The sequence below is a fragment of the Passer domesticus genome, chromosome 5, assembly GCF_036417665.1.
Source record: "Passer domesticus isolate bPasDom1 chromosome 5, bPasDom1.hap1, whole genome shotgun sequence".
Classification (NCBI taxonomy): Eukaryota; Metazoa; Chordata; class Aves; order Passeriformes; family Passeridae; genus Passer; species Passer domesticus.
In genome coordinates, this window is record NC_087478.1 from 47343097 (window position 1) to 47356919 (window position 13823).

At 44.3% G+C, this 13823-nt stretch overlaps 2 protein-coding genes across 2 annotated transcripts in view; one reads left to right on the top strand and one right to left on the bottom strand.

The window, feature by feature from the left end:
• ACO2 (aconitase 2) overlaps positions 1-13823 on the bottom strand; it is a 21968-nt gene continuing 8145 nt past the window's right edge. Inside the window, exons 4-18 of the mRNA XM_064420095.1 lie at positions 12641-12733; positions 10546-10704; positions 10188-10338; positions 9007-9111; positions 8652-8743; positions 8264-8369; positions 7004-7161; positions 5916-5989; positions 5072-5183; positions 4773-4895; positions 4415-4570; positions 2285-2476; positions 1335-1467; positions 907-1028; positions 1-498 (exon numbers count right to left, since the gene is read on the bottom strand). Coding sequence (XP_064276165.1) covers positions 355-498; positions 907-1028; positions 1335-1467; positions 2285-2476; positions 4415-4570; positions 4773-4895; positions 5072-5183; positions 5916-5989; positions 7004-7161; positions 8264-8369; positions 8652-8743; positions 9007-9111; positions 10188-10338; positions 10546-10704; positions 12641-12733 — 1920 coding nt within the window. The 3' untranslated portion in view covers positions 1-354. The remainder of the gene's footprint in view (positions 499-906; positions 1029-1334; positions 1468-2284; positions 2477-4414; positions 4571-4772; positions 4896-5071; positions 5184-5915; positions 5990-7003; positions 7162-8263; positions 8370-8651; positions 8744-9006; positions 9112-10187; positions 10339-10545; positions 10705-12640; positions 12734-13823) is intronic.
• PHF5A (PHD finger protein 5A) overlaps positions 13195-13823 on the top strand; it is a 15452-nt gene continuing 14823 nt past the window's right edge. The window contains exon 1 of the mRNA XM_064420098.1: positions 13195-13236. Within this exon, the coding sequence (XP_064276168.1) occupies positions 13203-13236 (34 nt within the window). The 5' untranslated portion in view covers positions 13195-13202. The remainder of the gene's footprint in view (positions 13237-13823) is intronic.

Here is a 13823-nt window from a genome sequence, read left to right on the forward strand (position 1 = left end):
GATGGTCACATTCTTTATTTTCATTTTAAGTCTTTAGCCATCAGTAAAGTGAATGGGCAGAAAACAACCAACTGAGCAGACAAACCCACCTTTGCTGGTTATTTCCAAATATAAATAACTGTGAGAGAACTGAAATTGAGCCAAAATAGAAAAAAGAAGCTGGGGAATTTAAAAGACAAAAGTAAGCCTAGCTGCACTCCCTTTTCATAGTGTCAGTGAAGAGGAAGTACCATAACAAAAAGGAAGCTATGGTTACATTTGATCAGACATTTATTCCAACAGTAGGCATGGAATTGCACTTTCATGAAAATGCCAAAGCTGAATCGAGTCCAGTGCACTGGGCATTGTGCGCACTTAGCTTGATTTCTGCTGCAGCTCCTTCATTCTGTTCAGGGCACTGCCAGCCTGAAACCACTCGATCTGCGACTCATTGAAGGTGTGGTTCAGCATGATTGTTTCTTGGCTCCCATTGGGATGCTTGATGATGCATTTCAGAGGCTAAAGGAAGAAGACAGTTTTATTTTCCCTTCTCTTTCAAGGGAGAAGGTTATCTGAAGCTTCTCACAAGAAAATTTCTACATGGTTTTAAAGGGCTGAAAAGGGAAAATTCCAGCTCAGGGTGGATCTTGACTTAAAAATGAGGTTGCAGTTCCTTCTAGGGAACGCTCATGCTTAAGTCAACAAGTCCAGAAATTCAGAGTATTGTATGAAGGTTTCTCTTAATTGTTCAGAACACCACTGATTCTGACCTGCCCTGTGTCTCCCAGCCCACTGTGTCTCACCTGGCTGGCAGGCTGCACTGCTCATCAGTGCCAGTGCTGCCTCACCAGCACACAGCTCACCACTGATCCCCATCAGTGGCACTTCCCTGCCCCCAAGTGCATGACAAGACACCCAGACAGTTACCTTTCCAGGTGCGAAGTCTTTCAACCCCACAATGCTCAGCTTATCCACAGGATGAATCTTGTTATAGTCTGCTGGATCAGCAAAAGTGAGAGGCAGCAGACCTTGCTTCTTCAGATTGGTTTCTGTGGAGAACAAACCACCAACCACACTTGTAACAATCTCACTCCAGGGAAGCACGATTACCTTCTGGCTGCTCAGACTAGCGTTCCAACAACAATTACTGTCTTTGCAGCAAAATCAGCATATCCGTTGTTTGTGGCATATCCAAGCAGGTATGTAACAGGACTCCTGACAGGAGGGACCTTGCCATCTGTCAGCAGGGAGGGTTCATGCCTGTAGGTGTTGAGCCCTGGGCAAGGTATAACCACCACTTCCACTCAAACTGAACACATCCTGTTTACAAACACCATAGGGGAAGCCTGACTCACCGTGGATCCTGGCAAAGCTCTTGGTGATGATGACCCTTCCTCCCAAGTGACGTGGCTCCAATGCTGCATGCTCCCGGCTTGATCCCTCACCGTAGTTTTCATCCCCAACAACTGCCCATTTGATACCCATTTTCTGTGACAGAAGACACAGATTTACATTTGTGCAGCCACTCAAGTGAGGAATTTACAATAAATGCCCATCCACACATCTAATTTCAGCACTTCACTGACATGCTATGCTAGGACACCTTCTCCCAGAAAGACTCCTTTGGGTTCTGAGAAAGGAGAGAAATAAAGGAGTTGAGTGCTTCACAGTAGTTAGGCACTGCCATCCTTGCTGACAAGGGCTGAGGAGGATTGCTCTTGGGATCCAGAGCAAATATTTTCCTTCCTTTTCCTGCCACCTCTCCTTCCATCATGCTATGCCAGACCAGTGTTTTCACGAGCCATGACCTCTGCTCTACTTCTGGAAGGGATATGGAAAAGTTTAACTTCTTTCTACTGAAAGAGCCAATTGGAAACAACTGCCAAGTTGTCCAGAGGGTAAAAGTACATTTCTTAAGATTTGAAGCCTAGTGTTAAAGAATAAGGGTATAAGACTATAATTTATTTAAACATTAGACTAGTCACAGGTGAAGCGTTGCAGGAGGCAAGATTTAATTAGTCTGATGACACCCATGCCTTGTAAGGTGTACAGAACCTAAAGGCTCTTCCTCTTTCATCTATGATTTCTGGTCCCCTCTGAGCCACGAGATCTTCCTCCCTCTTCCCCACAGAATCTCCTACAGGAACTGCAATCATTAGAGAAAGTACCAAGAAAATGCCTTAATGCTGAATGAATTCACAGCTGCTGTTACTTGAGAGCAGGAGGGTGAGATCCTTATATTTGGCACAGACTGCCCAAAGTGTAAACATCCTCTTAAAATAGACGTGTCAGGGGAACATCTCACCTTGTAGTACCGGGCTGTGTCTGGGACCGGGCCAAACTCCTGGGTTAACGCGTTCCGCACAGAGTTGGCTTTGCCGTTTTCGATGTTGATGGCACCAATGAGCAGGTTGTTGGAGATGTTGTCCAGATGGCCACGGAATTTAAGCCATGGTCCAGCTGCAGAAATGTGATCAGTGGTGCATTTCCCTTTTACCTAAAGCATAGCAGAAGAGAAGAATGTCTCAGGATGGACTAATGTACTTGACCCTTCCTCAACACTTGTGACTACGAAACATTAATTGAGAGGAGTGGTCAATACTCCAGAGTGGTCAATACTCTGCAGCCCTTCAGAAAGGCCTCAACAAGGTTAAAGAGGTGGGCAGAGAACTGTCTGAAGTTCAGCAAGGGCAGGCTCAGGGTCCTGCACCTGGGTAAGAGTAACTCCATGCACGAGGTGCTGGAAAGCAGCTCTGCAGAGAAAGACCTGGGCATCCTGGTGGAAAATAAGCAGTCCATGAGCCAGCAGTGTGCCCATGTGGCCAAGAAAGCCAATGGTATTCTGGGGTGAATTAGGAAGAGCATTGCCAGCAGGTCAAGGGAAGTGATCCTGTCCCTCTAGTCAGCCCTAGTGAAGTCACCTCTGGAGTGCTGTGTCCACTTCTGGGTTCCTCAGTAAAGAGAGACATGAAGCCCCTACAGCGGGTTCAGGGGAGGGTGACTAAGGTGATTAAGGGACTGGACCATCTGTTCAGCCTCAAGAAGAGACAAATGAGAGGGGGACCTCTCATTTACAATATCTGTAAGTATCTGAAGGGAGGGTGTCAAGAATGTGGAGCCAGGCTCTGCTCAGTGATGCCAAGCAGTAGGACAAGAGGCAGTGGAGCAGAAACTGAGGCACAGGAAGTTCCACCTGAACATGAGGAAGAACTTCTTTACTGTGCAGTGGCCACATTGGAACAGACTGCCCAGAGAGGCTGTGGAGTCTCCCTTAGTGGAGATATTCAAGAACCATCTGGACACAATCCTGTGCCATGTGCTCTGGGATGACCCTGTGGTCCCTTCCAACCTAACCCATTCTGTGATCATCATATCTCTTTTTAAAGGCATAAACCCCAGAAAAGCACATCAGTTACAGAATCAAGGCAGTCTAAAGCAGAACACAGTGGTCATTCTGCATGCATTGGGTAAGAAGAACATCCTTTTTAAAGGGTAAATTACAAAAATTAGCTTAGCCATGACATCTCCTGCTGTGTCCTCACTTCCCTCAGCAGTAGGTTGTTCAGGTACAAAAAGCAATTAAGCCCTTCCTGCTACAGCCCAGCCTTCCTGCTGGGGAACTTCATCAAGATGCCAAGTGTTACCCTTTAAATTTCCAAACTGCACATAAGCCTTCTCAGCTTGTAAGAACAGAATTCCCAACCAGAGATAATGGCCTTCCAACTGGTAAGTTCTAAAGTGCTTATAAAGGAATCGCCTGTGTCAAAAACTTTTGCACAGATAGATGGCCTTTGGGAGTACATCCAACTCTGTCACTGAGAATCAGGAATGTTCCCAAAGGTCAGTTCATAAGGGATTGCATTTCAGAACCCCTCACCGTATCAACTGAAATTTCCATCTGTTAACTCACCTCAGGCAGTGAGGAGATACCCATGTCTCCATTGAAAGACCAAATTGCAATGTTTAACAAGTGTGAAGTAATTTCTCTTTCTATAAAGTGGGAAGAGAACATGCATACTGATGGATGAGAAATTCCCAACGACCTCATTTCAGACAAAATGCATCTTAAACAGTCAGTACTAGAGGTGCTAATTAAAGAACCCATCCACCTTTTTATTGCAGGATGTAACTGGGACAAATTCTGCAGACTGCATGGTTTGGGCAGGATCATACTACATGCTATAACAAGCTTGCTTTTGCATGGTATTAGCAAACCACTAGCCCAAAGGAGAAAAGTCAGTTATAACAGAAAGAAGTATCAGAAGGAAACACCTGGAAGAAAGGAAGACCCTTTGCTTCCCTTTCTGTTACAACGTGGTTGTAGGGGAGGGAATCAGGTATCTCAAAGGCACATCCAAAGCTTCTAACAGTTGTTATGCAAACCCCTGTCCAAGCAGACCTGTCATAGCTGATGCTCCCCCACTTTGTTCCTTACCTTGATGAGGATCAGCATGTCTTCAAGATCCTTGCCATCCCACTTATCAAAGGGCTCAAGGAGCTGGAGACGCTGGCTGGTGGGGCTCACATCCACGTGCTGCCCACTGCCATCCTTGGGAGGGTACTGATAGGTGTCCTGGCCTGGGTCAAACTCCTTCCAAAGAAGAAAGGAAAATCATCAGCCTCAGCCATCCCCAACAGCACATGAAGAACAGGCCAATACAGGCAACTGCACCCATTCTAGCTCTACCACCATGTGTCAATAAAGAGGTCAGTGCCTCTCAGTTCCCTCAGTATAAAGAAAACACTGCTAGTGTCAGGTCTTCCCTCCCTCTGCCCCTAGACAGAGCAGTTACCAGCTTGGGCAGCTCATCTGCATCAGGTGCCTCTAGTTTAAACTTCTTCCCATCTGCTCCTGTCAGGTAATCTGTCTCAGGGTTAAATTTTAGAGTGCCAGCAATGGACAGGGCTGTGACAATCTGAAAGAAAGAAAAAGGACAAATTTAAAGGCATATGCTACCTCCCATCACTTCACCTTAAAGTCCTACATCTAAGTCTCAAAGCCACCAGCCAAAAGCTACTAAACGAGGCACACTGGGCCTCTTCTGCAGGTGCCCTGAACTATCCCACAGCCCCTCCTTTGGCTGTTTCTTACCTCTGGAGAAGTCACAAATGCGTGAGTCTCTGGATTGGCATCATTGCGACCTGTGAAATTCCGGTTGTAGGACGTAACTATTGTATTTTTCTCTCCTTTCTTGATGTCCTTCCTGTGAAAGAAGCAAACATGTTCATGAGATCCAAAGGGAATATTGTTTCTAGATGTCTCACTGCTAGAATCCCCCAGCTTAGTTTTGGCAGCAGTCACTATCTTAGAAACATGAGCTGGTGCCTGTACATGTTTTCCTCCCTTAAGCACAGACCCAAAATGAATGAATGCAAACCCAAGTCAAACACTGATTCTTGCAGTAGTTTTCACAGCCCATGTTATTCACTGTTGAACTGTCTAAACAACAATCAGCTAAGCACATTGCCTTTGGATATGCCATGGTCAGCTGTAATAAAGCAACATAAAAATTTTTCCTCCCATCCCTTCTATTGGGAATTACTCTTCCTGCCACTCCAATGACTGAAGTTGGACCAATTCACTTTTCCTATTTTAAAAGGCCCATACAAACTTCAGTCCACCTTCTCACAGACAACAAATCTTTCTCCCCCCATTCTTTGCCTTCTACAAAAAGCATCCAGAATGTGTGTCCATTCTGCAGCTTTATTCACCTAAAGGCTCAATATAAATCTGTAGTCCTTCTTTTTGCCTCCTCCAGTACATACCAGACAGCTATAGCCAGCTGGTTTTTAAACATTTAATTACCAGTGTGTTGTATTTACAATCAAATCAGTGCTTCACAATTGATTTGATTTACAATCAAATCAAATGCTTCACAGAGCATTCTGGGAGCTGAAAGATACAGAGCTAGAGTGAGGTCCATCTTTCATTTTACCTGTCCCACTGGCCGATGCATGGCCCACAAGCATTAGCAAGAACCAGCCCTCCAACATCTCGCAGGACTTTTGCCTGGGGGCAGAAAACAACTTTGTTACCATAGAATGCCTGGAATGAGATTCTGGGGTTACTCTTTTGAGGGAAGAGGACACTAACAGGAAGTACTGAGCCTGAAAACATTCCCTTCCTTGTTTCAGTTTTGAATCACTTTTATAAATACATGGGGTTTGACCCCAGTAAGACTGAAAGTTAACACTGAGGCAGAGAACAGGATGGTTTGCTGTGATGTTCCCATTCTCTACCTGCTTCAACTTGAGCAATCCAGCTACTGACAGCCATTTGACTGAAGGGCAGTGGCTGGTCTGATTAATATTCTGTAGACTTCCTGTCCATGTAAGGAGAGAACAGGCTACAGTGCAGGCAAGTATGTGTGCCTGTTCAGTCTGCTCAGCAAAGAACTCAATTAAGGGGGCAGCTGGTAAGGAAAGGTACGACTTGAAAGGTAGGACTTGGTTGGAAGAGCCATCAAACATTGGCTGGAAATATCCATATGTAAAGACTTTGTCCTCACACTATGACAGGATGTAAAATTTACTAAGTAGTAAAGCTAATGAAAACAACATTTTCTGCACAGAAAAAAGGAAGAAAGTAGGTAATGGTTCCTGAACAGAAACATTCATTTTAAAGCCAGTATGAGTTTTGCCATAAGTTTGGTCTGAATTGGGAACCACTTTCCAACAAAAGGGCATAAAAGTGGATTGCAGCCTTTTGTCAGCCGTGGCCATCTACAGAATCCCAGGAGCATGAGGTATCCCTTGCTGTGCATACTGTTATCTCCTCAGGGCCCTGTTCAGTTCTCATCCTGGTTTTACATGCCCAGGTAGTAAAGGTACCAGGTCTAAACACTGTCAAGATGATGGCAGGACCCACAGGCACAGTAGCACAACACCAGTTACTACGTCGCCCCTCCAGCAATAAGTGAAGACAAAGTTCAGGAGGCTTCCATTAGTTAACTCGGCCCCCTGAGTACTGTCCTGAAGAATTTAACCCTTTGTGTTTGGAAGTGCAAAGAGGAGCCATACTCACATAACCGTCTCTCTCAATGGTGGCACGGATCTGCTCTGAGCCTGGTGTGATTGTGAACTTGGATTTGCACTTCAGTCCATGCGCAAGCGCCTGTTTTGCCACCGCTGCAGAGCGTCCCATGTCCTCATAGCTGGAGTTGGTGCAGCTGCCAATCAAGCCTGTGTGTGTGACAGAAACAGGGTGGTGGTTACTGCAGCCCTGGCACTTGGAAGATTCTCCCTGACCTGTCTCCCAGAAGAACAAACAAGGGACAACCCCCTTGTCTGTTGATAAGGAATCTGAAAGGGTTTCAGGTACCAACACTGCCAAGCCTCCCAGCACTATACTGTGGTCACAAGCAGTCTCTTGTCCAGCTCTGGAGGTTGCACAGTCAGAACTACTCAGTCACTAGCCTAATCTGACTGGGTTACTGTTTTACAAGACCTGAGTGTCACCTACTTGCACTTTGGTTAAGCAAATAACCAAAGAGAGGTATTGTTCCACAAAGACAGAAAAAGCTTTAAATCAAGATGGCAAGAAATGGAGGAAATTATGAAAAGAAAACATCTTCAGTATAGTATGAAGACCACACAAGGACATGCTGTACCATCCTGACAGCATTCTGGTGCTAAGCAGCAAAACAAAAATTCTCTCTTGGTTACAGCTACTGTAACTTTATCCTATTTGTAACACTAGAATATAATCTACTTCCCACCTGGGACATGGCTTTACAATGTATTTCCATTCTTTTCATTCCTTCCTCCACTCCATGAGCAAGTAGAGAAGTCAGCCCACAAGTTACCATCCCAAAAGCAAGTACATAAATTTCCAAGCCTGCTTTTTAGGACAGCAAGATCTAACTTCACTAGGTCCCACGAGTTCAACAGCCAACTGCTGGGAATACTGACAATCATGCTCCTGACAACTCTCTGCAACAGGTAAATCCATACCACAGACTTTTAATAAAAACAATCTTCAACAGGTAATATTCCTGTCAATCCAAACATTCAAACGTTTCAAAAATGGAAGAAATCTGGTCTATCTCTTGCGATTAAAATCCCTTCTACTATCCTGGATCTCATCCTCCACACTTGGCCCATGTGGTCACTACTTTTCCTGGAAAATTCATATGGCCATGAACAGATGACACTGCACCAAAGTCAAAGCACAGACAGCAGCAGTGAAAAAACAATCCCAAGCTATATGACCAACAGCTTATCCCAAGACAACAATGTTTATGCCACAAGTACAAAGGCAGAGGAAAGAGCAAATGCTACCCACCAACTCTGATATCAACAGGCCAGCCCTCCTTTTCTGCCACAGCACCAATATCTGACACAGGGTGCGCCAGGTCTGGTGTGAAAGGTCCATTGATATGCGGTTTCAGCTTTAAGAAACAGTGACAAAGTCAGAAATCACAGTAGCAAAGAGTAAACCCAAAACACAGCAGCAAATCAATTCCTTTCACAGCTCTATCTGGAAGTTGTTTAACTAAGATTCTCCTACATGAAAAGGGGAGCACAAGCTGTCAGTGAAGCAGACCTGAATGTATTTAACATGTTCTAGCACAGCACCAGGAGTGTTGCATCGAACTCCAGCTTGGTCTTCAGTCACACAAAGCAGAGTCACATCACAGCATTCAAGATGGCAAGAAGAAATGAAGCCTTACCTCACTGAGGTTGATTTCTATCACCTGGTCATACTGACAACCAGAATCTGGTACCAAGTGTTGCTTGAATTCATCTGCTAGTGCAGCTATATCTGGAATAAGAAAGAAGGAAGATCTGAAAAGTGCAGCAAATATGAGGGAGAAAAAAAAGTCCAGAATAACTAAACACAGGGGGGTCAACTGTGTAATTCCCCAGCCACTTCATCTACAGCCTTCCCTGCTTGTAGCAGATGCCCTACAGGACCACATAAGGTCAAAAATCTCATCAGACAACACCATTGGAGACTACTGCTCCCAGAATATACCTTCACTTGAACCCATACTTCTACCCACTTCAATCCCCAAATCATCTTACCAGCTCTCCCAGTCTTGCCCAAGTATTTCTTCATGCGTTCATTGTAAGGGAAGATCGATGTGGTAGCTCCGATTTCAGCCCCCATATTGCAGATTGTTGCCATTCCTACAGAAGTGGAAGAAGAGACCACAAGAAAGTTCAAGGCCACCCAATTCTCCAAAAGTCAGTATATGCAAAAGACAGCAAAGCTAAGAGAGATCAGGGCATCAGCCACAGAAACCTAAAACCACAGAGAGGACACTGACAACACAATGGTTGGGTCAGTCCCTTATATTTCTGACCAATACAGTGCCTGCAACCAGACTCTTGGGAAAGGAATGAGCCAAAAGTTACACTGATACCTGCAGATACTGATATAACTCCTGTTTGCACTGAGCATCAAGTAATTTACAGCAGTGAGCAGTGTCTCTGCTACCTGCAATGAGTGTCTTGTCCCTCCCTACAATCTCATTTGTCTTCACTGGAGGAGCCAGACATTTGTGAGAAATTTAGTGGGCTGAATAAAATGTTTCCAGTGACAGAACACAATAAAAAAATCCCAGATATTTGCTCACAGCACGGGTATCAACCATCCCTTTGAAGGACACAGCAATGAAGCTGTAGAAGCTCGTTTTACATTTAACAAGCTAGAAGCAGATATAAAATTCCTCTGATTTCAGACAAGAAAAATCCCAAATTGCTCTCAGTTTGTAAACCAAGTATTCAAGTTGAAGGCTGTACATCAAGCTAAAGGAGGACATTTCTTGTAATTTGGTCCTAACTAGCATATTACAGGGAACTACAATTTTTGCTAGTTCAAATTCAGCACTGTTTCTTTTTTCTATTCACAGCCTATTTTAGGCTGAAATGAGTATGTCATTCCTTTATCGCTGACACCTCCACCCTCTAAGTTTACACTAGAATACATCCACCCTTATTCTTATCCTGACACACCATCTTACAGGATTCTTCACAATTAACCATTCCATGTTCTCAAAATCCCAAGATTTAATGGAGAGAGATCACTTTTTCACTGAGAGGGAGTGGTATCTTATTACAGCACTGTTCCAGTTTGCCATGCAGGGCCAGGCTAAGCGAGAACATTTAGTACTTCTTGCTTGGTTCCCTTCCCAGCCTCCACAGACAGCTGAAAAGCAGCTCCACCAACAATCCACTCAGATAAGAGATCTGTGTTGACTTACCTGTGCAGGAGATTGAATCCACACCCGGCCCATGGTACTCAATAATGGCGCCTGTTCCACCCTTGACAGTGAGGATGCCAGCCACTTTCAGGATCACATCTTTAGGAGAAGTCCAGCCTGAGAGCTTGCCAGTCAGTTTTACACCAATAACCTGAGCAACATCAATGAGGGAAAAAAAAAATGCTGGCATCACTTCCTGTCAGCAAGGTAACAGTATATAGTTCTGCTGTGGGGTATATTCCTGTCACACTGCAATCGTATCTGGTGCCTTATATACACAGTGCTTGAAAATCAATGCTCCCTACACATCATATATCTTATCTTTGGTATCAAAGCTTCATATTCCTTCTGCTCCTACCTTTGGGCATTTGAGCTCCCAAGGGATTCCTGCCATGACATCCACAGCATCAGCTCCACCCACACCAATGCAGATTCCCCCCAAGCCACCTCCGTTGGGGGTGTGTGAATCTGTGCCGATCAGCATAACCCCAGGGTAGGAGTAGTTCTCCAGAATGATCTGAAAATAAAAATGGATTGTTTGCTTGCTTGTTTTGTGGGAAAGGAGGGGGAAGACAGCAGAAAGAAAACAAGAACAAAAGTTTAGATCAGTTTGTATTTGCACATTTCAGTAGCAAGAAAATAACTGAATATGGGTTGAATTGGAAATTCTCTTTTGTTTCAAACTCCTTGTGGAGGATGTAGTGACAGAACAAGTTACCAAGTCTCAGTCCCAGGATCCTTGTTCATCCCAGGATAATTAAAAATATTAGAAAGCCATCTCCTCTTTTTCCTTCCAGTTAAGGCTTTTGCTAAGGTGTCACCTTTGTTAGGCGTCAAGAGTCTGTTCCATCATCTCCACACCCTTAATTAACAACTGAGCAAGTCAGTTCACTTATCCAATGCTTGCAAGACCTTCTGTAGCCTTTGTACTCCCATAGCAATACAATACCAACAGGCTCCTCCAATCCATGCTGCCAGCCAAAACTGAATTACGTAGAGGAACTTCTCACCAAGACACTGCCCTTCCCTTATTGATGCTACCAGTTCCATGCAAGACTTTTCAACTACTAACAAAACCACAAAACCATTCTTCAATGAAAAAATGAGATTTCTGTGGTAGCAAACCTGTAGAGAACTCAAGCTAATGAACTTCTCCTCACTGCCTATGTGCCACACCAACACTGGGAACAGCCTTTCTGGGAAGCACAGAACTCACAGCACATGCATCACAGAACAGCTTGAACAGAACTAAGGCAGTCCTCTACCAAAAAGACCAAGCCTTTGCTTTCAGAACTTTCAGCTTTATACTCTTGTAGCCACAACAACGTATTTGTGTGAGAAAGGTCACTCTCAAGGCCTCACTTTGGCACAGCTGTACTCTGAAGCTATACAACAGTACCAGTTTCCTCCAGCCAGAGGAAGTCAGCCACAAGAAGACTGGTAACCACAGCACGGAGCTATGTTGCCGCATGACAGATGTTACGAGTGGTTCCAGAACACAAATGACCCAAGGTGTTCCCATAACCTTTTGAAGAGTTCAGCTGTTGCGTCACATTAAGTTAAGGTAACCTTAGTAACTCATTTTGTAGCTAAGAAAACATAGCAGAGAGCTCTTGACTGCACCTGGTCACAAGTTCCCTGCTGACAGGATGCTTACCAGTCATCCATTCTCCTCTCCACTCCTTTTGCTTCATGCAGCTCTTCAACTTTTGCTGCCTGAGACTCAGAGGAACAATGAAAAATGACTACTGGACCCTCAAAGCAAGTTGAGGGACATCCCACAAGTTAGGGACATCCTGACAGAGGTGTTGGTTTGAACAAAACAAAAAGCCTCATTAAGTGGTAAATTATTTTGGGACTGTCATAGTCTTTTTTAGATCCAAGTGTAATAACCAGAGAATCTCAGACTTGGAAACCATTTTGCATTTTATTCAAATTCACCTAGCAACTCCTTATGTGTTGTCACTCCTGAGTACTTGAAGTATGCTGCTCTGTTGTGTCCTCATATACTCTTCTGGGTTTTATAGAACTAAATGCATACATAATAACCCTAAAAAAAGTACGTTCCCAAGGCTGCTTTCCTTAGCACCAAAAGCAATTCACATTAACCCTATGCAGCCAGCGTCACGGCCTCACCTTACTGTCTCAATTGAACTAACAAGAGCCAGCCCACAAGCAGTTAAGGTATTTCAAGCTTCTGTAATTCACATGGCATGCTGTTGGCACTACCTAATGACACATCAGGTTACAGTTTGACCAAAATAACCTTTAAAAAAAACTCCACTGTGGTCAAGATAACTGAGAGAGCAAGTAAGAAACCTTGCCTGCCTCAAGCAGAGCAAGTTGTTTCCCTAAACCAGTGAAATTCTCTAAAGATTTGTACTTGATCTCTCTCTCCACCCTAAGGTAAAAGACCCCTGCATATTCAAAGACTGCAAATACACATACTTTACCTGGTGAATGATTCCTGACCCAGGTTTCCAGAATCCCACTCCATACTTGGCACCAGCCGTTGACAGAAAGTTGTATACCTCCTGGTTTATGTCCTATTCACACAGGGAAGCACAGAGCATTAGTACCACATTGTGTTCTTCCATATATCAAAAGCTCATTCAAACACACTCCTTTTTCACATGCCTGCCTGTACTTTGCTTCCCAGTTTTGCAGCAGCTGGAGGGAGGTGCACACAATTTTTAAAACCAAAAGGTTAAGATTAAGACTGTTTGACAGCCAGTTGTAACAGGCCATTTCATTTCATCCCACTTGTAGCTCTACTAAAAGTTTTTTAGTTTCTAATTCTAAACAGCACAATTTAAGGAAAACCCTGCCAATAAGACATTTAAAAATGCTGTGCTCACTTTCCCTATTCTCAGGGGCTTTTTTTAACCTGTTTCCCTCACTCATTCTAGCCCCTCCTTCCTTCTCTACCGGGTGTTCTTTTTCCTATACAGATGCTTTGGAGACATTTCAAATCCCTTAGATAAATATTCTGGCTTTATTTTTGCAGATTAAGAAATGGAACTGGAAGTGTTCACTGCCAGGGGAGTTGGTGAGTGTCATTTGTCATTCTAGCAAGTCCCCTCTTTAAGACTCACACAATGCTGCCTTTCTTGCTGCACTGTCACCATTGTTGGTGGAGGTCACACCGTGAAAATTGCTTGTGAGAAAAACCATGGTTGCCAAGGAAGTATGACACTATTATATCCTAACAGTTCTTGGCAGAAGAGTGCTGGAGTAGATAAGATAAGCACTAGAAGGAGAGAATTTCTTAAAGAATGTTCTCATGCAGCTAAGCTTCAGAATAAAGGGAAAGGGGAAACGAGATAATTGAAGAATTGTCTCAGCACACATTTGCTGAAGTTTCCCAAGAGGCCGCAGTAGCTCTTTAAGCCTCGTTTTCCACTGGGAGTTGGGTCACTCCACTCTGTTTGTGCATCCCTCCCCCAGTAAACCCAAACCACCCTCTGGCCTGCCAACATTCATTGCGTGCCAGCTGGCAGCAGCAAAGCCAGTCAGAAGAAGGCAGGACCTTTACTTGCTCTGCTCAGAGTGGATGGCAAAGAAGGGACTCAGCTCAATTCAGGGCTGCAGCAAATATAATTGCACTATGGAGAATAAATGCAGGAATAGGGGAAA